This window comes from Polypterus senegalus, chromosome 6 (genome assembly GCF_016835505.1).
Source record: "Polypterus senegalus isolate Bchr_013 chromosome 6, ASM1683550v1, whole genome shotgun sequence".
Classification (NCBI taxonomy): Eukaryota; Metazoa; Chordata; class Cladistia; order Polypteriformes; family Polypteridae; genus Polypterus; species Polypterus senegalus.
Window position 1 is genome coordinate 92,042,628 of NC_053159.1, and position 26,974 is coordinate 92,069,601.

General features: G+C 35.4%; 1 protein-coding gene across 1 annotated transcript in view; it reads left to right on the top strand.

Annotated features, from left to right (window-relative positions):
* Positions 1-26,974, top strand: part of LOC120531259 (contactin-associated protein-like 5) — a 558,381-nt gene that overhangs the window by 168,538 nt on the left and 362,869 nt on the right. Inside the window, exon 2 of the mRNA XM_039756505.1 lies at positions 14,140-14,250. Coding sequence (XP_039612439.1) covers positions 14,140-14,250 — 111 coding nt within the window. The remainder of the gene's footprint in view (positions 1-14,139; positions 14,251-26,974) is intronic.

The window sequence follows — 26,974 nt, forward strand, 5'->3', positions numbered from 1 at the left end:
GCGTCAAAGCAATGCTACTGTTCCTATGTGGTTACTCCTTATTTTACTGACGCGGCTTTATAAATACACTGAAACTAACCGCATATTGTTTATTAGTGTAATGCATCTGATTGTAATTGACTTGTAACAATATAATGGTCCAGGGAATAGCCATAGTATTCCAAATAGCGGGAAATTTCGATAAAAGTTAAACGCTTGTGTCATGAGCACGAGGCGGCTATGCAGTGTCCGCAACGGACGTGGCCATCCACCGTGCATAAGATACCATATTGACATTGGCAGGCGAAAGGGCCACCGATTCTTTCTCTGCCCAGGGCCGCCACAAGCCTAGAGCCTCCCGTGAGTACTGCTGCAATAAATCATTTCATCGAAGGTCGCTCACAATCACTGCGTCGTGAAACCCATGTTTAATAATGTGCTTTAACTCTATTACGTATACATCTCTGTATTTTAGTTATTCAGAGAGCTGTAATATCATGAATGTAATGGATTCTGTGTCCAGTTGGAGGAAGAGAGTCGGTTTAAGAAGCAAGTAGTGATTCACACACATAGAGCACATAGAAGATCACATACAAAACAAAGCATTTAACGTGCTATACTTTAATTACGATGTGATTTGAGAAACTGGTTAGTTAAATGATTTTAAGATGAAGTTTATGATGTTCTACTTTGATGACAAAGTAAAAACTACGTGATTAAAGTGGAAATTTTGAGATTGAAGTTGACATTTCGTGCTTTTTCCCCACTGTGTGCCTTTTTTTTTCTCTGTACCCTAATAAGCTTTCATATGACACTCAGATAGTGGACTACAACTCGCCTTTTCACGGCGACTTTGATATGTGACTTCTTTTTTATTTCCAGCACTGTGCGACTTTGTGAACGTGAGCTTTCAAGTTTCTCCAACACGCTATGTCACTCGATCATCTTCCTTTTGTTGATTATACCATGGTTTAATTAAACAAATAGTATGTTTTTCCTTTGCCTCCACTTGGTATTTGCTGAAATTCTTATATTTTCCCCCGTGCTTTTCCCATTGTCTTTTCACAGAAGGCTGAGCTTGAGGGCAATTTATATTTATTTGCATATTCAAAGAGGCGTAATTCTGGGAGGAGTTGGGGCGTTACATGAAGCGTGTGCACGAGCGTTACTTTTCACGCTGACCGGGATTTATGTAGCGGAAGAACGTAGAAGTTAGAGTACGCACAGATTCCTGCATCTGGATTTTTCTGTGCGTAAGCACATTTCTGCTTTTGTGCTTACGCCATGTTATAGTGCAAATTCTACGCATGCCGTTATACATGAGGCCCCAGGTCCCTTGCAGTCTGCTCTGCCTGCTTAACTGCCTGATCAATAATCCCACACATACAATGAAAAATGATAAGGGAGAAAGATCTGAACTATGACTCCAATAGCCAGAGGCTCTAGTGATGGCACAAATAAAAAAGGTGATAATGAACAACCTTGCCAAGAATCTCTTTTAATCAAGAATGTGGAAATAATTGTTTAATTATTGCTATCATATTTTAAGGACACAAAGAATTTTGTTTATTATTTTGAACTGGTCATTTACATATTAGAGTATTAAGAACTTGGAGCCCAGAATTAATGTTGCAATCAAATATAGATGGGAGACCATTCTGTCGTATTGCAAATTTAGCTCCATGTGAGGGTAATGGAGAGCCAGTTAGTCACCGAGCTGGGAAGAGAGCACTGCAAAATATGCAAAATCCACAGAGATGTTGACAAGGAAAGGAATTAATCCTTGGTCCCACTGACTATGCCATTGAACAAGGCCCTTAACCTGCAATTGTTCCATCCAGGGTATGACTTCAAGGAAAACCTGGGGGTTGATGGCAGGATTAGCACTCCAACCACTGTGAAAACTCTCACACTGTTCAGTGCGGTGCTGAGATGTCACCTGTTGCACGGTTGCCCTTGGATCCCAATCCAGATAGTTTGTTGTGTGGTGGCCGCGGCAACGCACTATAATCAGTGCATGCTCCCAACTTCCCTCTCTCATCCTCCTCCCACTGACTATGAGGCATCAGCATTAATCATTGTTCCATCTCTTTGAAGCACTGGCACATGCAGTATAGCAGCTATTATCTTTTTCACATTTTACTGGATTGAATTCAGCTTTCAGTAATGTATATATAGATTTGAAAGCACTTGCTACATATACCATGCCTACAAAATGTTTTTTTTCACCTTTACTCTTTTATATTATTGAACTTTTATTTATTCAGTCAGAATATGTGCAACTGATCAACAACATTAAAATCAGAAAGTATAAAAGTAGAACAAAATTCTGTACAATTATTCTCTAGAAATTGTATATGATAAAAAGGTCACAGAATTCAGTGAATGTTCAGTTAACATTTAATCCATTTCCAGAGTGAGATTATTAAACAGCACCAATTAGGGGATTGAAAGTATAGAAAATTCCCCACAACAAATTAAAATCCATTATAAAAGACAAAAAAACTCATGGAGTGTCCCCAAAACTGACTATCAAGGTGAAAAGGGAACTAGTCAATAGTTACAGAGCTGGGCTTGACAAAGACTGTGGTTGCTCTAATTGGTGTGGGTAATTTACTTCATAAGGAGTGACAAATGGACATACATTCTTGCTAGAAGGCATGTAAGAGACTTTAAAACTAGGAGGAACAAGACTGTGGGCTATATGAGCTAATTTATACTTAACATAAAGAATAGCATAAGAAAACATACTTAGATGAAAGGGAAAACAATCTGCAGACTTCATACAGAAAGTGAACAGGCCAGGATTTAATCTTCCAGAAAATGTTGATGCAGCAGCAGTAACCATTACATTGTTCCTTGAAATCTTTAAATATTGAATAGGTAGATGTTTGGATAAAGTATTTTGGATTCACTTTGACATTATAATGTTTTTAGTATCAGTAAAATACAGTACTTTACTAATCAGTTAAATATTTTTACATCATGAAAATAAATGATGTATAAAATAAATGTAGATAAATTCTTTTGCAGGGCATTCTTATTTCAGCAAAACATTTTACATTCAGTTTTTCTCAGCTATGAAGTACTTTTGCTACATATGTCAGTCATGTTTCTGGCAAAGTTTAATTTTGGAAAAAAAAATATTGACACCCACTTTTCCTTAGCCTAAGCCATTTTAGTTACACTTTTATCAGAAGTATAGCAGCATTTTCAGGTAATGGTAAGTTGCTAAAAATATTTATTTTTAACTGCAATGTCTTCTTTTAGCAAAGATTTCTTTTTCATCCATCCATTATCCAACCCACTATATCCTAACTACAGGGCCTCGAGGGTCTGCTGGAGCCAATCCCAGCCAACACAGGGCGCAAGGCAGGAAACAAACCCTGGGCAGGGTGCCAGTCCACTGCAGAAGTTTTCTTTTTCTTTTAAGCAATTAAACATTCAGTGTGTGTTTATTTATGTTTATTCATGAATTAATTTATTTGTCATTCATTTCTGTGATTGTACAGTATATTATCAATTCAGTAATCATGTGTTATGAGTCAACCCTGCAGCTAAATTAGACTTTTAAAGTGTTTCCTTGCATATGTCTGAAAGGGCAGTATTCTATACATTATTTAATCCAAGCAACAGAAATTAAACTATTTATTTAGTCATGAATTAAAGATACTCAACCATAACTATAAATTATACATTTATATAATATAATTAAATCTTGAGTATGCATTTATCAACATTCAAATGAAGAAAAAATACATGAACAAAATTTAAGTAGTACAATAAATATTTCATATGCGAGAAAGCAGTCAAATGAAAGGCAAGTGATTTTTGTATATTAAATAAAAAAGATTAAGTCTGCATTTATAACTAGATCAAACAAAAATGTAAGAAAACCAAACCATATCTTCACTTTATACTTTACATGTCACCAGAAGATGTTTGCAAATACTTTATTTCTAGCCTGGACACTATCTCTGTGAGTTATGAATGTTCTCCCTCTGCTGGAATGTTGTTTTGTTTTTATTTTTAATTGAAATCTAGAACTTGACCCAGAGTGTGTGATCATGTCCTGCAAAAAGTCTGTCTTGGACCCAAAGCAGCTACAGTATATTCTAATGAAAAAGCCAACTCCCGGATAGAAAAACAAATTAAATATAGTTTAATTAAAACTACAGGAAACTTAAGAGAGACTCTTAGTTGAATGAATATGAGTAAGACTTTAATGTTAGATTTTTCAAAAGTGATTTTTTCATCTTTATAATGGAAAAGATTATAACATACTATTGATTGATTACAAAAGAGAAGATTGTAAAGGATAAGCATGACTGATTAAAATTCACTTTCTCTTATATCTTTCACTTGCTGGATTCATCATGTGGGCCAAACCTGGTATCTCTAAAGAAATCATGAGTATCTGAACATTGATACACTGTCAACAGCTGTAAGTTTAGAATAAATCTCATTTACAATATTTTAATTATGCCATTGCTTTAATTAAATGTAATGAAATGTATTCATTATATTTTAGACACTGCAGACCCTTTATGTACATAAGAATAACACCAATTGTACATGTAACAGAAAAGTGTTTGGAACCTTTGTAGGGGTCCACATAGTGTGACTGGACATTTTAAAGGCCCTATATGTTGGGAAAGGTGCCCACATCTTTTCTATAACTGCAGACAGGGTTCTACTTCATAGACAATGCCAGAGTCTTTAGTGTTTCTATACCTTTTCTAGGACATTGCCAGTACTTCTTTGTCACAAGAATATAAGAAGTTTGACAAACTAGGGGGCATTATGCAATCCATAAAGTTCCTTGGTTAACTTGGTATCTAAGTTAACCTGTTATCCCATCTACATATTTTTTAAGAATGAAACACATGAATTGAAAGTTTGTTCTAAATTCACATTACCAGTAATGAGTGAAACAGATGAGTTTTGTTTTGCATCTGATTTTGTAATAGCGAAGCACAAAATTCACTGAAAAATGTTTTGGGTATTTTTTTGGAAGACAAGAAACAGTGCGCAAAAATGCAGCTTCTTCCTAGCATGGCACCACCAAGTAATCACAGTTTGAAACATGTTTTCTTCATATTCTTTCCCCATTTTAAATACACTTGCTTTAAACATTCATAAACTGTAAAACCCACCCAATTCAATGCAGTCACAAGGGGCTGAAGCCAGCATTGATTTATCAGTCAGACAGAACTGCACGTCCCTCTGGGTAATATTCTTAAAGGTGTAGGCTCACTTATTACACATGGTTCACAGTCCATATTCAAAGATGTTACCTTTAAGACACTAATACACTAACATAAAATCACATTTCCTTTCTTTTTTCGTATTTTGTAATAGAACATGTTTCATGTGTAAATGTTCTTGGAAGTTTTTTATACTAATATTTAGCATACAAGTGGGTTTTGGTGTGCTTTAGAAATGTGACATGGCTAACAGAAAAGTTCTAGTGTTATTGTTAGTCAGTTTTATGTTTTGTGCAGTGCTAATAGGTGTCAATGGCACAAATCTCACTAGTCATTAAACTGTATAGTTTTGAAAAATTTTTGTTAAGCAAACCCCTGTTTCATTGCTACTGTAATTCAATTTTGTGCAAATTACTAGCTCATCACTACTCATGACCTTTTTATGAAGAACTAATTACTGAATGCAGTTCCTGAAAGAATTCTGCTGCATCTGCTTTATCAATGCCTTTAAGAATTTTAAAGAGCAGGGTTAGGTTCCCATGAAGCCTACTCTTAATTGCCTGTTTTTCCTTAATAGTCTTCACAGTCGACTTTTAAGGAATGTGGCAGGGATTGTGTGGTCTGCGTTTTAAGAGTGTATCAGTGGGAAAAACAGGTGAAGAAGAAATCAAGACACTAGGAAGAAAGATTGGCAACCACAGTTCACTGTAATGATTTTTCACCTTTTTTTTTTGCATTTTTTCCGATTTTGTACTTGCTGATAGTTATTGTAATAATTTGTGATCGTAATTTTATTGTGTTTTGGCATCAGTTGTCATTTTGTGCACAGCAATGTGATCTTGTTGCCAAAACATGACATTAGGACATCATGATCTTATTACCTAGAAGGTATGTTAGACTGTAACACACTCCTCCTGTTGTTCAATCATTCTGTATTTGTGACAACAAACTATGTAATGTCATGCAGTTAAGATTAAGGAAACAATCTGTTGTCAGGAAATTGAACTATTAGCAGTGGGTGTATGTCCATATTACATGCCCAAGGAGTTTTCTCATGCCATTGTAATTGTTGTTTATGTTCCTCCACATGTGGATGCAGAGAAGTTGTGTGACATTGTACTTGGTACCATTGCGAGACGCAACACCCAGAGGCTTTCATTGCAATCTCTGGCAATTTCAATAATACTACACTGGACTCGACTCTGACTTCCTTCGGTAACACTTTACATTGTGTCCATAATTACACTGTAACTACTATGTAATCACCTGTATGTTTTTATTACATCTTGAAAGTACAGATACAATGTAACTATGTAAGTACATCTGTTTCTGAATCAGTGTTAAATTGTTACATTGTAATTATATAAACTGTGGAATAACAATGACAACTGAGTAATTAACTATAGCATTACTTTGTATTACACAGTAAGCATGGAGTAATAACTCGTAGTTACACTGTACTTATACAGGTAAATCTAACCATAATCTAGTTTACCTACAGCCTCAGTACATGCCTGTAGCTCAAAGACAACCCACAACTATACAATCCTTCAGGAAATGGTCTCCTGAAGCTGGGAATGCCCTTAGAGACTGATTTGAGTCTACTGACAAAAGTGTACTGCAGGAACTGCATGGACAGGATATTAAGGGAATTACAAACTGTGTGACAGACTACCTGAACTTCTGATTGGGCACTGTTGTCCCTGTCAAAACTGTCTGATGTTTGGCAATTAATAAGCCCTAAATTACTAGTGATGTTAAGGACCTTCTTAACAAGAAAAAGCGAGGCTTCGAAAACAAGGACCAGGCAGAGCTGAGGAGTGTACAGAAAGACTAAGAGAGGCTAGAAAGTCCTACAGGAAGAACGCAGAATATAAATTGCAGCAAATAACATCAGGGAAGCTATAAGCAAAGGAATAGCTGTACAGCAGAGTAACACGTGGAGAGATTGAATGAGTTCAATATCTTTTGCAACCATTTTGACTGTCTAGCTCCTGCTTTACCTGTCACAGACTCACTTTCCACTACCCCCTCCTTCACAGCTGCTCTTCCACCCCACTCCCAAACCACCAGCACAGATCATGTAACCCTCTTCGCCTACCATCATAGCTGCACATCAGAAGGTGCTAACAACCCCCCTGATTCTCTGCCCCCTGTTTCTCACACCATCACTGCTGACCAGGTTAGAGTAGAACTGAGGAGACTGTGCCCTAGGAAGGCAGCTGGCCAGATAAGATGTGTCCAGGACTTCTAAGGGTCTGTGCTGCTGAACTTAAAAAAACCTTTCATCACATTTGCAACCTGAAACTGTGTCTGGGAATGGTCTTCACACTGTGGAAGACCTTATGTCTCATCCCAGGAAATGCCGGGAATTGTAGTGTGGCAGCATAGCCCTGCTGGCATCCGTAGGTGCTGCAAGAGGGCGCTGCAGGGAGATGTACTTCCTGTAATGTGGGTTTTGTGTTTGGGGATTGGGGCTGACTTAGCTTTCACACCTGGTATAATCAGTTCTTGGCTATCTATCTATCTATCTATCTATCTATCTATCTATCTATCTATCTATCTATCTATCTATCTATCTATCTATCTATCTATCTATCTATCATTGACAGAGCAACTAACTGAATGTTCCCTAGGCCTGTATCCAAAAGAGTGCACTGAACACTAATACCCAGGTGACAAGAACCAATAATTTTTTAGATTTTGTGCTTCATTACTTTGTCAACTATAACCATGAAAAAAATAAGGTTTTAAATGAGAAACAGGGAAATGGAATTGGAATTTTGAATGGATCAGACACAGCTTTAAAATAAGTCAACAGTCCGATATAATTTATTTGATACTAGATACCTTTCACACCTAGATAGATAGATCAATACCTTGCACATCTTTTGTTTCAAAATTATTTGTCCTTATGCTGAAGAAAGCTACAGAGAGAATAGAGTGTTTGTACCAATATAGACACTTTAAAAGTGAAATTCCTGTTGACTGTGACTTGTGTGTTATCAATTACTGGAAAAATTATCTTTCTAGTTGAATTGGAAACTGTCAGCATTACATCATAAATATTTCTGTAATTTATAATTCACTCCCTTTGTTTCACTTTTAGAGTCCCAATTGCACTTGGATGTCAAATTCCAAATTTTGAACAAAACCTTCAACTGATGTGTGAAATACAGTAAAATGGAGACCATGATCAGATGCTATGGTAGTTGGAAAACCATATTTGCTAATCTTAAACAATTTTAAGTTTTTTTAATTAAATAACATACTGTACTACAATTTAAAAAATTTACTGTCACTATAATTGTAGCTAAACAGTGCTTGAAATGGGCCAGAATTCACCTCTTCCAATTTCAAAATAGAGCACCTTTTCTTGGTGTACCGGTGAGAATAGGCACCTCTTCAGAAATCTTCACAGGGACCACCCATCTGCTCTTCAATTGACTGTCATTACGCTATATTGTAATGATGCAACGATATAAATTTCACTTTAATGATACATTTTTTTACATTACCTGTGAGTACCTCTTTATGAATCTTCACAAGGGAAAGTGCTACTCAAATGTTTGATCAAAAGTCACTGTATGGCCATAAACACAGCCAGGAATTTGCTTCCTGTTTCAGCACTGAGTAAAGCCATGACAGCAATACATAATAAAATGCAAGGTAACATGTTCCAAAGTATGATTAAGAAGTGGTGGAAGTTTTACTGGACTACAGTTTAAAAGCTTTGTGTTAAGATTTTAAATTTTAGAGTTCTAGGATTCATTTTTGTCATTTTTTTAGACAAAACTATTATTTTATTTTCTGTTTGTTATTTTTATTGTTATTATAAGGATTGTTACTGGTGCTCTGCCATTTCATGTTTTTTTTAGATGACTGCAACCATTCTTAAATAGTAAAACATGACATAATTGTGTAATCAGTGTAAAACATCACAATGTTAATGCAAGCATCCAAGGGTTTGAATAATTCAAAACAAACCACTTTCAATCTTCAAACTTTTTTTTTTGGTATTGTTTATGACTTATTTTCATTTATTATTATTATTATTATTATTATTATTATTATTATTATTATTATTATTATTATTATTATTATTATTGATGTTGTTATTTAGCAGATGCGTTACTGTAATCAAAGCCAACTTATAGTGCAAGTTATAATACTCACAAGCATGAAGGTGCAAGCATGAAAAACAACAGAATACAAGATAAAAAAGCAAGCACAGGGGAACAGAACTTTTACAGTTAGGTCTTTAGGTAAGTATTTAGACAGAGATACAATTTTCATAATTTTGGCTCTGTGAGCCACCACAATGGATTTGAAATGAAGCAATCAAGATATGATTGAAGTACTTCTAATTTAAAACAAAAACATTGAGACATTTAGAAAAGAAAGACATTTTTATAGATGGTTGCCCCATTTTCAGGGCCTCACAAGTTTTGGACAAACTAACATAATCATGAATAAAACAATTGTTTTCAATACTTGGTTGAAAATCCTTTGCGGTCATTGTCTGCCTGAAGTCTTTAACCCATGGCCTTCTCCAAGTGCTGGGTTTCCACCCTACTGAGGCTTTGCCAGGCCTTTACTACAACTGTCTTCAAGTACTGTTTGTTTGTTTAACTTTCTGCCATCAGTTTTGTTTTTAAATGAAATATATGTCAAATTGGGTTCAGGTCACTGAAGAATAGTTTACTTCTTGCATTGAGAAACATTTGGTTTGCTTTCACAGTATGTTTTGGCTCATTGTCCATCTGTACTCTGAACCGTTGTCCTGTCGGTTTTGTAGCATTTATCTGAATCTGAACAGACAGTATAGCCCTGAACACTTCAGAATTCATCTTGCTACTTCTTTTCATCAATAAACACCACTGACCCACTTCCATTGGCAGTCAAGCATGCCTATGCCAAAACACTGACTCCACCATTTTCCTCAGATGATGTGGTATTCATTGGATCATGAGCCATTCCTTCTCTTCTCCATACTCTATCCATCATTCTGGTATATATTAATCTTAATTCCATTTGTCCAAAGAAAACTGTTCCAAAACTGGACTGTTATTTTAAATATTTTCTGGCAAAGTCTAACCTGTCCTTCCTATGCTTGAGGATTAGCAATGGTTTGCACTTTCGGGTAAACCCTCTGTATTAACTTTTATACCTTCTCCTATTTGTAGACTTTGGCAATGATAGGCCTACCTCCCAGAGAGTTGGTTTGGCTAAATGTTGTGAATTGGTTTTTCTTCACCAAGGAAAGAATTCTGCGATAATTTAGCACAGTTGTCTTCCAGCTCTTCTGGTGCTGCTGATCTCACCAGTGTGTTCCTTCTCTTTTAGAATGTGCCAGATGGTTGATTTGACCACTCCTGGGGCCTCATGCATAACGGATTGGGTGGAATTCACACTAAAACTTGGTGTACAGACAAAAGTTGAAATGTGAATATGCACAAAAATATTCAGATGCAGAAAACTGTACGTAAGCCAACTTCCACGCACTTCCGCTACAAAAATCTACGTAAGTCTGGATGAAATGTAACGCCCGTGCACGCACCTGCCGCCCCTCCCGGATTCCTCCCAGAATTACGCCTCTTCAAATATACAATCAATATAAATATTCCCTTAAGTTCAGCATTCTATGAAAAGACAATGGCAAAAGCATGAGGAAAAAAGAAGTATATCAGCGAATGCCAAGTGGAGGCAAGGAAAAATTTACTATTTGTTGGTTTAAGCAGTTGTATAAACAACAAAAGGAAGTTGATCAAAGTTCAAGTTCAGAAAGTCCCACAGTGTAAAAAGAAGTTGTCAGATATCAAAGTTGCCATGAGAAGGAGAGTCTCAGCCCACCGTCTGAGTGTCATTTGCAAGCTTATTAGGGTACAGAGAAAATAAAAAAAATAGGGACACTGGAAATTTGGAAACTTTAATTTTGAAATTTGCACTTTAATCACTTAGTTATTATTGACAATAAAGTAGAACGTCATAAACTTAATCTTAAAATCTTTTAGTTTAGTAGTTTCTCAAATACCATCTAACTAAAGTAGCATATTAAATGCTGAATATTCTGTGTGTTCTTCTATGTACTCTATGTGTATGAATCACTATTTGCTTCTTAACTGAGCTTTCTCTTATGCCGACAGGACACAGAATATATTATATTCATGATACTACAGCTCTCTGAACAATTTAATACTAAGATGTATACTTGATATCATTTTCATGATGAAATGAATGAAAGCATTTATTAAATATGGTATTAAAATGGTAGCAATGAGCTGGCCTCCCACAAGATGCTTGCTGCGCGACCCTCGATGAAATAATTTATTGCATCAGTACTGTCTCTTTCAAACGTACTAACCCCCATTTCCTGTCCTTCCTTTACTTTCTCCAAGTAACCAATTGCCACACAATCAGCTCTTTAATAAATGTCAAGCCATCTGTAAGCCTAGAATACAGATTCTTCAAAACATGTAAGGAACATTGAAATATCTTCATAGTACATGTTTAATTATTCCATCCATCTGTCCATCCAGGGTCGTATCAGTTCCAGCAAGCACATGGCGCGAGGCAGGAACAATCCCTGAACTGGGCATCAGTTCATTGCTACCGCTGTCCACCATGTCCACATGTTTAATAACAGTATACATTATTTAAATTTAAAAATGTATCTGTATATATATATTTCATCTGAAAAATGATATTAAGAGCTCCAAGAAGATAGTGCCTGGAAATCTAAATCAACTTAGAAGCCAGTCGTCATCATCTGTAAATACGCACTCTCTTCTATTGAATTGAATTAAATTCCTTTATTGTTATTGTATGGAACAATAAGATTCATTATGCAAATCCTCTATAAACTTATTTTCCTATAAAATGGTAAAATAACAAAAACAATACTACTACTACTAATAATAATAATGTGATAAAATAAAATGAAAAATATAGAATATGAAAGCATAAGTGGCTCAGTTTGTGCAATAATACAACTGTAATGCAAGTTTACAGTGAGGTAATTGTACTTATAAGTACAAGCAGTTCATACCGGGAGCACTTGGTAGACTGATTGAGTGTGTTTATATCTCTTGGGATGAAAATGTTTTTGAACTGCAAGGTTTGTGCAGGAAAGGCTCTAAAGTGTTTGTCGAATTGAAGAAGTTCAAACAGACTGTGCCCATGGCTGAGACAGCATGTGCTAAAAGCTGTACCCCAATAATTCTCTCTGCTCTTGACACAATCAGTGAAAGAGCTTTCTGATCACCTGCTGTGCGTATGCACCGTTTATACATGAGGCCCCTGGTGTTTCTGCTGTTTCTTAGATGGGTTTATTATGTTTTCTCTGCCTAATGATAGCCTATTTTTACTTGTGTAGGCAACTCATTGAACCTCATTTTGAGAATTCAAAGTGACAGCTTCCAAATGCAAATTCCACACTTGGAATCAACTCTAGACCTTCTACCTGCTTAATAGATAATGAATTAATGAGGGACATGCTCACACCTGGCTAAAACAGATTGTCAATCAATTGTCCAAATACTTTAGAGCTCTTGAAAATGAGGGGACCGTGTATAGAAATTGCTGTCACTCCTAAATGGCTTGTACAATATATCTGTTAAACCCTTTTGAATTACTGCTGAAAGCCTACACTTCAGTCATGTAATTGTTTCTTAATTTCAAATCCGCTGTGGTGGCATACAGAGCCAAAATGATGTTAATTGTGTCACTATCCAAATACTTATGAGAGATCACCCACAGCCTTGGAGCAAGAACTGAGAAGCATTGTCCAGTCTTGGCATGACTAACAAGAGGAGGGATGGTCAGCAGACAGACAGTGACAGATCAAAAACTTCTTTAAAGGACATAAGGATAGACCAACAACAACAACAACAACAACATTTATTTATATAGCACATTTTCATACAAACAGTAGCTCAAAGTGCTTTACATATTAAAGAATAGAAAAATGAAAGACATAATTATAAAAAATAAATCAACATTAACATCGAATAAGAGTAAGGTTCAATGGCCAGGGGGGACAGAAAAAACAAAAAAACTCCAGAGAACCAAGAACTGGAGATATTGAGTAGTAGAATGGTTCAGCAAAATATAGCTCAAGACAAGAACTGGATCCTATACCCTTAACTGAAAGATTACAGTTATGCTTGTTTCCTTAAACACATTTAGTTTTAAACGTCAAATCATCTAACGTGCACTTTTTTGTTTTCACAAATATGCACAATACTTTACACGTCATACAACTATTGAATTACTAGGTACTTAATGTTTTGTGTTTTTGGCATTTACCCTCTTTCTGATTTTGGTTATTAAGGCCTTTTGAATACATACATGCTTTCTTGTTTCTTCATGAAATAATGTGACACTATATGACCAAATATGGCTAAACATAGAAGGAGGTGACCAAGTTACATGAAAAATGGACATTTAGAATTGGTTACAAGTAAATGAGAAAAGATTCCAAAATGTAATACTTTGCATATCTGGCAATGACATTCTCCACAACTGGTTTTCATGCAATTATCTGTCAGTTCTGGGGGACAAAGTGCAGATTTTCAATTTTCAGTCATCAGTACTGCCAAGGGTAAAAATCTGAAAGCAGTGTTGAAGGTTTATGAATGAAATGTTAGGAGATTACAGTAATGTTTACCTCCACCAACTGTATGGACAATATTAATTAGAAATGTCATTTTGGTATCATTTTTATAATTTATATAGAGGGGTTGGATAAACACACTTTACATCCTGTGTCATGTATCTGAATTTTTATAAATGTACTATTTCAATAATGCTACATAAAATTGTTATTCTACAAAATATCTATAATGGTACCTTGGGACCTGGCAGTATGGAGTCACATACTTTGAGCAATATGCAATATATGCAATTGATGATATTTGTTTTTTTCTTTTTCTTCATTATCTTATTCATACAGATAATTGTGATGATCCTCTGTTGTCTCTGTTGCCCACAACATCATTTGAAAGCTCTTCTGAATTCTCTAACAGACATTCAGCAAAATTTGCAAGGTTGAACAAAAGGGAAGGTAAGCCACACATTTACTAAGAATTATATCATTAAAAAATTAACTGCTGCTTTCTGAGGCCATAAGAGGCTAGTTAATATGCTAAGAACATTCATCCATTTATGTTTTCTTATCCTCAATATAGGGTACTACAGCTCCTTAATCCTAGTCTTGTGTCCATGATAGTGCAGCCGAAAACCTTTAGGTAAATTGTTTAATTCGTTAAGGTTTTCAGTTATATTACTTTTTGCCCAACTGCTCTAAGTTGGATGAGTTCATTCTACTCTGCTCTCCTGAAAGTTCACTCCAGACTTGAAATGTAATATCATGTATCTTTCTATTTAACCTAATACAGGATGATTTATTATGGAACATATATGGACCTATTTATACTAGATTAACATTGTATCAGTTATTTGCTAAATTGTCTCTTGTATATTCATGCTCTATAAAGCCTTTGTCTATCAAAGGATTGTCAACACAACCGTTATTGCAATGCAAATGTGATACTTAGTATAGTGTACTCCAGAACCGTCTTTTTTTTTAAATAAATTTCCAATAGTTACATATTGCTAATGTCTGAAGAACCATTTTATGTCAGTAGAATCAGGATCAAGATTTTTCCATATCAATAACTACCGACTTTTCTACTGGCTGTTACATAGGAACCAACACAAAATGGGATGCCAGTCAATTACAGTGTATGGCAACATTATTGTGATCTGCCAATTGCAAATCACAAAAAAGGTGCAGGCCTCAAACACAAAACCCAGCCTTGCACTGCCATACAGCTCTGAACCAAAACAGTAGGCCATACCTACTAAGGCAGCCTAGCCCCAGCTTCTAGATGGTGGCTTACAGGCTATACAGCCTCAAATATAGGGCAAAGCCTTTAAAATGAAAAAGATTTGCAAAAATCAGGGAAACAGAAAAAATATAAAACTTTAAACACAAAAAATAAAGTACTTTTAATATTTAAAGAAAGCAAAGGCAGGATTAATCAGAAACCAATCCAAAAGCCAAAAACACTACTTAAGCCAGAAGTCAAAAAACTAGGAGATCAAACACAAACACCAAAAAAATCAAAATGGCAGCTTCTTCTTAAATAATCCTGTGGCTGTTACCCAGCTGCATACAATACCTTAAACAAAATACATATTAAAAAATGCATAATAAGGAAGAATAAAACCCAATCATTGACAGTTTGTTTTTTTTACAAAATAATATTTATAACCAAATAAAAAGAAATAAACTAGGCTGAACCATAACACATTCAGTTTACAGTCTGAAATCAACCTCAAGTTCATATTATAATGATGTACTTCAGCTGCAGGACACATGGAGCCTTCAGAGAGTGCTGACATTTAGAGGAACAGAGGTAAAAACAGAGGTATTGCATGGAGTATATCTTTACTTTCATTTACTTTTAAGAAGTCTGCTTCCCACCTTCACTATTGGATTCCAACTAAAATATTTATGTCTTACTGGACAGATTGGAAGACAGAGAGCCCTGGAACTTTCTCTGAATTTGCCAAAGATGCACAATATCGTAGGGAAATGGGACAGTAGCCTCCCTTATAGTCACTTGTACTATGGTATGATCCTCGACTTGGAAATCAGTAGCAGGATGGGCTATAATTTGTCATTCACTGGTGGTGGAAAGTTCATTTGACAAATTCATACATACCCCAATTATGAACAAATAACTTCCTTTTTAAAAAATTAAATTTCATGAACTTGGGAGTATCTGAGTATAACATCCTGAAGTCAGTATCTAAACACCCTACAAAGAGAAGGATCTATCAGTCTTTGGCTTGTAAAAACATAAAGCACAGATGAAGAGTCTTTATAAAAATAAAAAAGATGTCTTTTGCACAAAAACTTTAAAAAGCTCAAGAAGCAAAGACGGAGATGCCTTTGTAAAAATAGGCAGACCAGTGGCAAACAAGTCCCAATTCACAAATCCAATGAAAGGTCGAAAAACAGAGGAAGTATGTAAACAATCCATTAAATGTACTAGCAAAGCAATAACATTAATCACAAGAACTCTCCAAAGCCAGTGCATACAATGTACCACAAAGAGATGTGAGTTTTTCCACAACCTATATAGGACTGAGAGCACCCCCTTAATGGTGATTGGCAGGTGGCCACACATTCTGAGGAACCACCCACAAAATACATGGAACGTTGTAGAAGATACATAGCTACACCATCTTAATAAAATAATAAGTGTCTGTGTGTCTGACTGTGTGCCCATCCAGTTGCTATGTCTCTGTCATTCCAAAATATGGGACATCACAAACATTTATAGTAATAAAATTCATTGCATTTGTCATTCCAAAAGATGCAGCATCAGAAACATGAACAATTGTTTTACGAATTCAAAACCAAATGGCATATGATAGTGACACTTTAATTACTTAGAATTCAACCCATCTTAGAGAGGTAGTAATTCAGGCAGAAACTAAATGATCATCAATATTAACATAAAGAAAAATCAAAAAATTACAAAAAAAAAAAACATTAAAGAAGAATGTGAAACCCAGCCAGGAGGAAACCCTGGGCTGAAACATGACATGATATCGAAAGTATCTTTTGAGGATTCTGAATTTTGTGCTTTGGTTTTCTGATCTTGAATTATTAAATAGATTTAAAAGAATTATTCAGGTTTTTTTTTGTTGCCAAGGTGTATTGGGCTTTTTGGTTTAATTTTTGGAGAATAAGCAACAAGCAGGAGCAACAGTATTCTGAAGGCAGCATTTTAAATGAGATACATAGTGTAACCACTAGGGAGTACCACTAAGTCCCAAACCACAGACACATCAATACCCAACACAATCCCAGGCTTAAATAAAGGATTTTTATTTGACAAAGTCCAATTAACAGCAAAGTAAACATTTCACAATTCTTCCTTACTCCTTCCAAAGAATGTTGCCAACTGCCTCTCATCTCTAATTCAATTTAAGTGAGAAAGCAGGCTTTCTTTTAAGCTATACCTGGGAACAGCTTTCGGTCTGCTGTCCAAGTCCTTTGAAGCACCCCTGGATCATTTGAAAAACCAGGGCAGTCTTTCCCCAGCAGCGCCCTAAGGCAGATCCGAAAGACCCCTTCAGGGCTACATTTCTGGACTCCAACTCCCATGCTACCCTGCGGGTTCCTTAAACTGGTCCAGCCTTGAGGAACACTGCCACCTTCCATACAGGGAATGAACTGTTCCTGGTGAGTCCGTTCACCCGATCCTTCCATTGAGGCCTCCTTCCTTTTTGGCACCTAATAGATTATAGGAAACTTGAGAGGTAGAATACATCAGGTATATGCATGTTCAAAGCACAATTATAAGCAAAGGATCTCTGCACCTGCTTAGTTAGTCCCTTTGATTTGAAACACTGAGGACTAATCAAACATTTCTTTCTTCAGGTCAGCATTTTTTTTTTTGTGAAACGTTTAGTCACTCATCCACTTTGCTTCTTTGAAGGAGTGATAAAACTTTTCCCACCACAAATGTAGATCTAGTCGATGCAAGTAAATACATTTTGGATAACTTTTCCTGAGAGATGTAGAGAGACTATGGGCTGTTTTAATGTAAATTCAGTTTACAAACAGGGAAACCCGTTTTGCAGATAAGACATTTTTTTTGATCCACAATTTTTTTTTATATTGCAAAAGCTTAATTTTCAAGCTTTGTTTTTATATGAGAGTTTGAGTTTCTTTGAGAAGGATTTTAATATTTTTTCATGTAAGTGCATCACATCATAAATTTAGAAGCTGATGTTGGGAAATGGGTTGCTAGGGGATCTTGCATCCGATGTCGACATGTAGCTCTTTTGTCTTGGCTCAGTTTTTGTCTTAGTGTTTTGGCTCTCCTAATATAACATCATTTTATGATTTTGCTGAACGACTGTTTGCATTTCTTGTCATACTATTATTGTGGTTAAACCTTCTGGCTTTTAAAAAGAAATCACAACCCTTAGAAAAATGTTCTTTCCATTTTCTCTTGTATTATCTGTCTTTCTTTTTGATTTTATTCTCATAAGAAATGAGCATCTCCTGATTAGCTGCTTTAAATCTCATAGCAGTTACTCTTAAACAATCACTGTCAATGTGTTGATTTGGCGAAAAGCCTGAGCTGTGGAGCTGCTGGGCTATTTTCTGTTTTCATAACTGGCATAGCATCATAAGACATAGCCCTCCAAGTTAATAATGCATCCTCATTCCTGCTCGTTGTAATATGCTTCTGTATGACGAGTTTACTGACCTCTGTGTCCCTTGAATGTCTTCTTCCATTTGAGGTTTCAGAAACACTTCAACTTTGGGATCCAAACCATTTTTAAAATCCTAAAAAGTGTTACATAACAAGTAGTAAACTGATGGCAAAATAAGCTTGCTTTTCTTGTTTCTATTAGTTATATGTATTGGTACTACAAAAGAGACGAGTTACTTATTGTTGTTACCTCATATCATGTAGAATCTAATTTGATTCTGGACTGATGTGTCTTCTTTGTGGAATCTGCACAATGTGTTTTGAAGCTTTCCCAGATGTGGAGAGATGGATGGCATTTTATTGGCTAATTTTTTATTTATTTATGTATTACTTCATCCAAGGGTACACAATATTTTATGACTGAGGCATGGGTAAGTTGACAGGCTTGGTCATGTTTCTGGAGCAAGTAAGAACTGGGGATTTAACCTTGTACTTACTCTTCAGGAAAGACGTAAAACTCTCAGTGGTCAAAAAGGATCCCTCTTCATTCTTTGTAAAGAATTCTGTCTACACTGATAAATTGCACATCATGGCCTAGTCGTTCTGGCTCCCTAATCATCCCCTGTCCCTAATCAGCTATCTCTGTCACCCCTTCACCACTTAAGAGCTGATATGTGGTGAGGAAACTGCTGCAAAATGGTTGCCTTCGCATCATCTAGGTAGGTGCTACACATTGGTTGTGGTTGAAGTGGCTGCCCACTCTCTATGTAAAAAAGTTTGAGTAGTGAGAAAAGTGCTATATAAATGTAATGAATTAATTATTATTTATATAATTATTATGTTTTATAGTCCAAACCCCTTGCCATTAAACCATACTGCCTGTATAACAAATTATTTTTATAGTGAATGTCACCAACAAGGTGTTTTACTGATTCCATATAGCTATTTTCCATACTCCTATTCAGTAAACACTGGTTGATGAAGTACTTCACTCAGAGCCTCAACAAAGATTCTGTGGAGGATATTGATCTATTGTCTTTGTGTTTTATAGCAGAAATACCTTAACCATAAAGGCTTGTAATATTTGAGATATTTTAAATCAAACATTGAATGTTTTGTAGGCAGTGTTCAGTGCAGTCTGAATTTCCACAAATATGAAGAAAATACTCTTGCACAATAAAAAGCTAAAAAGAAATGAATGTAATTAGCATTTTTTATTCTAAATGAAAAACTTGACATTAAAGGCTTTGCTTAAAGCAGATGCTAACTTGTCAAGACTCTTTGAGATCTTTTCACAACATTTTCCCAGCATTCATGCACTTGAAAAAATCAGATTGTCAAGAGTCTACAGTTTAGCCTGAATCAGAGTCATGAGTGTGATTTATGTGAAAAATTATTTGATTTCTTTTAAAATTGCACAAATTAAAACAAAAAAAATATTTAATTTGGAATATCTTACTAAGGAACTCCTCTTCAGGAGTGGCGTCTGTTGTTCCTTTCAAAAAGTACTGACTTGCTAGCCTGGTTCAAAATCATGGTGTACTGGCATATACAGTATGCAGTACCTCCTAAATATACTGTACATATTAGAATGTTGTTTTTCCTGTCCAAAAATAACATAACGGAATATGAACAAAATTTTCCAGTTTTCTAATAGCACTAAAGTCACACTCATATATTGCATAAATTCTGGGACAAAAATCATGTTCATTTAGTTTTATTGTATCCAATAACTTATAGCACTGGGTATGACAGGAAGGAAACTGTGTTTTGGGGGGATAATTCTGTATGGCCCCTTTCTGGATTAGCAAGATGCTGTGGTTGCACAAATGAAATGCTGCTGTGTGCTTTAATTAGGTACAGAGGTAGGAACATCTCTTAACCAAGAGATAATCATATACTCTATATACTAGGACAACTTCATATAATACCGTGAACAGGCAACCTTGTGTCCAATCCCAGTTAATCTTTATTTTCCATGGAAAGGATAAAAAAAATTTGATTTAAAAGGTGAGCTGTATTATGTTTTTATTTAAACAGAAGTCAAGCAAAATTACACCTTTCACTGGCTCACTAAAAAGATTACAATATGCAAGCTTTTGAGGCAATTCACTGTTGTATTTCTTGTTCTTGTGTTGATAGTTATTCCATAAAGAGGAAAAACTAAAACTGGAGCTGCCTATGTGCAAGAGCCCATCTAACATCTACCTTGCCAAGGGGTTCGGAAGTTACTTTGGTAGTGTCATCCCTTGTGCTGTCACTAGCTCTGACATCCCACAGGAGTGATTATGGTCTCCATATCTGTGCATACTTGAAAATACAAAACGAGTTGTAATCATGTTATGTTGTAGATGAAAGGGCATTCGTCAGCTCAGTTGGCCTATCACGATAGCAGCAGCAGGGTGTGCAAGCAAGCAGTCTGGCTTAGGCCAAGAGATGAACCATGCCTTGCACACTGTAAATTGATTATGATTTGCCTGCAGTACACCCACCATACTTATTATAATTTATAATTTCATTTTTTCTTACACTTTAGATGCACCTTTTGGAATGACTTTGTACCTGGGACTCAATATACTGAGGCCACATTTAATTTGAAAAGACACAGCCAAATACTGTATTATAATAAAGGGAAAGGGTGTAGCATGCAGACCATTTTATTATGTGCATTGCATGTAATATGAAAGGCACCTACTGTTCTAACCATCTATGTCTGTTCACATGAAACAACTCAGCTCCCAGTGGACCGATTTTGTTGAAATTGTTCACAATCATTCTTATAGGAAATTTGGGATTTTTCAATTTTCCATGAGATATCTTGACTGTAGCATGCTGTACACATTTGTAATATTTCAAAATCTCCTATGGAAAAGCACTCATATCTTAAAACAGAGAAACATTTTTGGACTTTAACAATGAATTAGTTTACTATTCAATTTTACCTTGACAGTTGTTACTTCAGCTTGAGTATTTGTTTTTTCTTTTATTTATTCAATAGCTGCGCCTGTCAGTGAAACAGTGAAACACCTGTACTCATGTACTGAAGCAAGTACACATTACTGCAGGGCACAAGATGGGGTAGGGTTGGATGACTGAGTAATACCACATTAGAAAAGTGTAACATTAGATATGCATTTTAACTATTATTGATATACTTAATGTGTTCAGCATAGTACCAAGTAAGTACCATCCCTTTATGCTGGGGATGCTGGGGTGAGTCTCTTTATAGCTCAGAGTCTGGCTTCTGTCTCTACATCATCCTGTACTCGTCTCTGTGGCTGTGTAGCTGTGTCTTGCACAAGTCTCATAGTTGCAGCAGCTAACTTCTTTTGCTCCATGAAGTCAGTGTGGGTAAGTGACATGATATTCATGTCTGAAAAATTAAAAAATGTCCAGCAGCTTAACTTATGCACTAATGAATGAAAGATGACTCAATGACAGTTTATGCTTCAGTGACTAAATGCGTTTTCATTATTTCCATTACCCTAAAAAGGACCTCACGACTGCATCATCAGGAGTGTATAGGGATTTAATATTTCTCCTATATTTATGTAACAGACCAGATATTCTTCCAATTTTGTTCAGAGGACTACAGGCTACAATTTCTCTTGCAGTTTCTGTTATACCTACAGCCTAGATAAACCCATTAACTTGCCTTCATTGCTGTGGAGAAAGCACAGGGCTATATATTTCCTTGTAAGTTGGTGTGGCTTCTAGCAGTGAGTGGGTATTGCCAGGGTGGGTTTTCCCAACCTAGTCTTCATGTACTCGTTCCATCCAGAGCCAACCATGCTTGTCCACTGATAGATTACCTGTGTCCTAGCAGAACATCTATTTTACATAAAGTTTGTGAACCCTTTAGAATTTTCTATATTTCTGCATAAATATGACCTAAAATATCATCAGATTTTCACTCAAGTACTAAAAGTAGATAAAGAGAAACCAGTCAAGCAAATGAGACAAAAATATTATACTTGGTCATTTATTTATTGAGGAAAATGATCGAATATTACATATTTGTGAGTGAAAATCTGATGATATTTTAGGTCATATTTATACAGAAATATAGAAAATTCTAAAGGGTTCACAAACTTTCAAGCACAACTGTATGCTACCCCTGTCTATTGCCATTATGGAACACAAAATAAACATATAAAGAGTTCTATTTACTGTGAAACGTCAGTATTCTGTTGTTGTAAGAGTGGGGATTTTTCCCATGGAGGTTATCAGTTGGAAGAACTCCTGCCCCATGCCATTCTGGTGGTACACGTATTCCCAACAAACTTTTGTCAGCCAAGCAAAACTCTCATATCTATACAGTGTTTTTTTTTTCCTTTTTAGTTCCTTGTTCTCCATGCTGAGTGTTTTGTCTGTGATAAAAATTTTATCTATTATTTAATTCACATTAAACCACCTAATTAGTGGTCATCCTTTCTAAGCTGCATTTTTGCAGCTAATAATGATGGGCGTTGAATTGGATCAACTAATTTTATTTAGGTTATCTTTGAATCAACTAATTTAAATTATTCACTTAAAGTATTAATTTTAATTAGTGAAATGTTTGAATAAAACAGACTGAATTATGACCCACATCTTTTTTAGAAAATTTGTGTGACTACTGGAATTTTTTATTGCATTCTTATTTGTGTAATTTGATATTGATTAACTAATTAATTAATTTTTAAATTGTGATGATTCTGAAGATGATTTATATAGTTTGCATCCCACAGTTTTTGAAACTTTGCATGAATCTTTGTATAACGTAGTACTAATATTGTCTCTTGTACATAGTATTTTTTTACTGAAGAAAATAAATTAAAAACAGAAACAGGAAATATGCATTTAAACACACAAACACATTTTTGCCTACCCTAACCAATACCCTGTGAGGAACAATATACATAAGCAGAAGAAATGATTGCATGGACCCTCAGTGACAAATCAAAAAGGTTAATAGTCCACAGAGCAAACAAGAAAGGCAATGAAGAAGCTAGCCTTCTCTCATCACTGACCACCAGAAATCGAGCCACCCACTAGTGACTAAAAGGCCTTTTCCAGATATTGGGACCAGGAAATCTATTGATTCTCAACACTGAGAGCTTCAGAAGATATAAATTTTAGAAAAAAGATTTCTGAGTCTTTAGAGAAAAACAAGGGATTTCCGGTAAGAGGCCAGTACCAGCTTGGCAGCAGTGGTACCCAGAAAAATGGCTTAAGATGGACTAGATTAAGAGAAAAAGTGTGGAAAGGTCCAGGAGAAGGAAATTGTAGAGTGAAAGAGGAGTTTCGACAGAGAGGATCAATGAGAGAAAATTTGGGACAAAAATCTAATAGGGTGTGACAGAGTGTAACATAACCAAGAAAAACAGGATAAAAGGTTGTATAAACAGTAAACCACATTTAATAATGAAATCAAAAGGCCTAACATAAATCAAAATAAAACAATGAGAACAATCTTCATCAATGAGATGGAGCTTCTGTAGCATAGCTGTGTCACTGTCAGATACAGTTTCAAGACCAAATATTGATTTCTGGCTCCACAAGGTCTTAAATATTACCCAGGAGAAAGAGGCCATACTTCCGAACTAGGGGAGGAAATGACAACAGAAGTCGTCCAGTTGACCCCTTTGTGTTCTATAAGTTGAAAAGGAGAAGAAATTAACCCGAGTACCACCTCACACTACAGAGTGTTATTGCTTTCCTCACAGGAGTCCTTAAGATGCCTTCTAAGCATGTATGTTTGACAAGAGGAACATTCCCAAAATATGTGAATGAAAGTTCAGGGAACATTTAAGAAGAAGAAGTGAAAAGGTGGTCAATTGATAAACCCAATGAAAAATGCTTATGAGGTTAATATATTAGCAGTGGGTGAAATAAAACTGAGTATGCTGATGATTGGGTTTCCTAGTATACAGAATGATATTCCTAAAGATGCTATTACCAGATAAGATAATAGAAGATCAAATTGACAAAATGAATACAAAATCAAGGGCTGGATTTTCCTTGGCATAATAAAATAGACATTGCTTTTTTTTATAAAATTCTTGAATGCTAAGTAAAGATGTGCCCCAACAGTACAGTACATCTTACCCAAGTGGTGTAATCATTCATTTGCCTCGAAACTTGCAGTTTAAAACCATTGCTTTGGATTCAGATTACTGAGACAGATTCTGCTATCTTCTTGCCAGGGTCAATCGTAAAAAAAATAGCTTTATATTGCAGGTATGGTCACAACTCTTTTTAGTTATGATACTGGGCATCACTGACTAATCAAACTACACTTTAAAGATTTTGAAAAAATTTTAGACATTAGCATGAATGATTTCATGAATCCTCCATTGGTGCCATTGCTTATACTATTCCACAAAACTCCCTTGTCAATTTGCATTATTTAATTTTCACATCCTGGAAACATATATTTTTGAAGCATTTTGGTAGGAAGGCAATGTTGCACTAAATAACTTAAGATGCATGCATGATGTTGTACCCATGACAGTTGCTGTGAACAGGAATGCACGCTTAGCTCAGGAAAAATAGAGCCAAGAATCAAAGATAAAATGTATTACTTCCGATTCCCTTTTGTTGTCATAAGCATTAGAAACATGGAATGGATGTTTTTTTAAATCTGAATTTTTTTCTGGTTCAAATTGGATATATTTGAGAAGTTATCAGGTCTTTTTTTCATGACCGGGAGTTACATCACTTACATAGAAGTGAAATAATGGTAACAGGCCAGAAATGTATCACCAATTGCTTTATAAATATCCATTTATATGTTCATTATTGAATTCACTCTATCCTTTTTAGAGTGGTAGGCGCCTCAGTCTCTCTTGACACATCAGACACAATGCTGGAATATACTCTGAACACAACACTATCGGAAGACCACAAAAAACTACGGTAAATTGGCCAAAGCCAATGTGGAACCGATCATCTGCAAATGATGTAATTCAGGAGTACTGCTGGCACATCTGTGCGTATTTTAAATTATATTTCACTTATTTTTAATTTGTTCACTGCCATGCAGAACATTTTTCCATAGTTAAGCCTCAAAATGTTTATTTATGAAGAGTGTAGCCAACACATTCATCTGTAAGTTCTCCAAATTATTTTTCCAATGTTTTGGGATAATTTCTAAGCCAACATGAAGTTCGAAGATTTGGTAGTTTGACTTTTTTGCAAATATTTGTATAATCTAGTTGTGAAGCTGACATTTTAGTGAATTCTTTCTCCTCATGTATAGTATGTAAGTATAAAAGTACATATAAAACTCCATAAATCATTTATATAGACATACAGTAATTAGTAGTTTATTTCTGCAACACATGTAATGATAACACACATCTGCTTATTTCTGGCAGCGCTATCTTACTATCTTCTTAAAACATCTTTTCATGCATCTGTTGGTAACTCTGCATTGGCGCATCTTGAATGAGTTTGGGTGTGTGCCCTGAGATAAACTGGTGTCAAGTCAATATATTTTTTATAGCGCTATTCACTTAGTACAGGCTTGTATCACCCTAACAAGTTTACTGCTAAAATATAAATTACAAAATTTCAGGATGATTTCTCTCTTACACTAAATTCAGGTCAGATAAACTTCACCTTTCCACATCCCTCAAACATAATGAGGTTTCAGAAAATGAGTGGATCTCTCTGAAAGTTTCATTTGAGTGAATGATATGTGGCTTCAGGGAAATAAAGAACAGACTGAATGACTTTTAAGTTTTTCATATTCTTTGCAAATGAATAGCAGGAATGGAGAGTGATGAATATGGTCTAGCAAACAGTTATATGTTTTCTGCTGCTCAAGTAGGTTATGAGTCATGTTATAAAAGCACCTGAGTCAAAATTATTATTGACTGTTTGACTTGTAACAGCATAGTGAACAGTAGGCTGAACAGTCAATACCAGAATTAGACAGATGGATCTCTCTGTCTGGCTGCCAGTTTACATTTTGCCTTGTTGCATCTTTTAATTATTTTTGTTTAAAAAAGTTAAAATTCGTTCCAAAAAAAAAAAAAAGAAATTCATGCCTATCATACTTAAGCTACTATTTCTAGTCATTTAATTGCGTTGTTTATTATTCTCTTATCTTTGAAGTTTCAAACACTTAAAAATCTCTGGACCCAAAGGTAACTTTTTTATACAATGTTGGAAGTAACCAGATTTTCTGTATATTAACACTGTTGTGCAGTTTAATCACTCTAGATGTATACAGAAAGTAATGCATTGAAAAAAGAGACAAGTTTGCTATGGATTCAACTTCATAATTTATTTGAAATCACTGAGTCAAAAGCAACACAGTGTCATTGACACTAAATGCTTTCTGAAGTTTAGTTGCTTGTTTATTCTAAGTCATGCATGTTTAGTCATGTTCTGGAGTGCTAATGAGGTGAAAACTGATAATTATAATACTAACCCTTCTGTCTGCAAAACAGTTACTTTTTGAAGTACACAAGTCAGTGTGAATACCGTATATACACATGTATAAGTCAGGTCTTGAAACCCAAAAAATTGATCATAAAATCAGACCCTGACTTA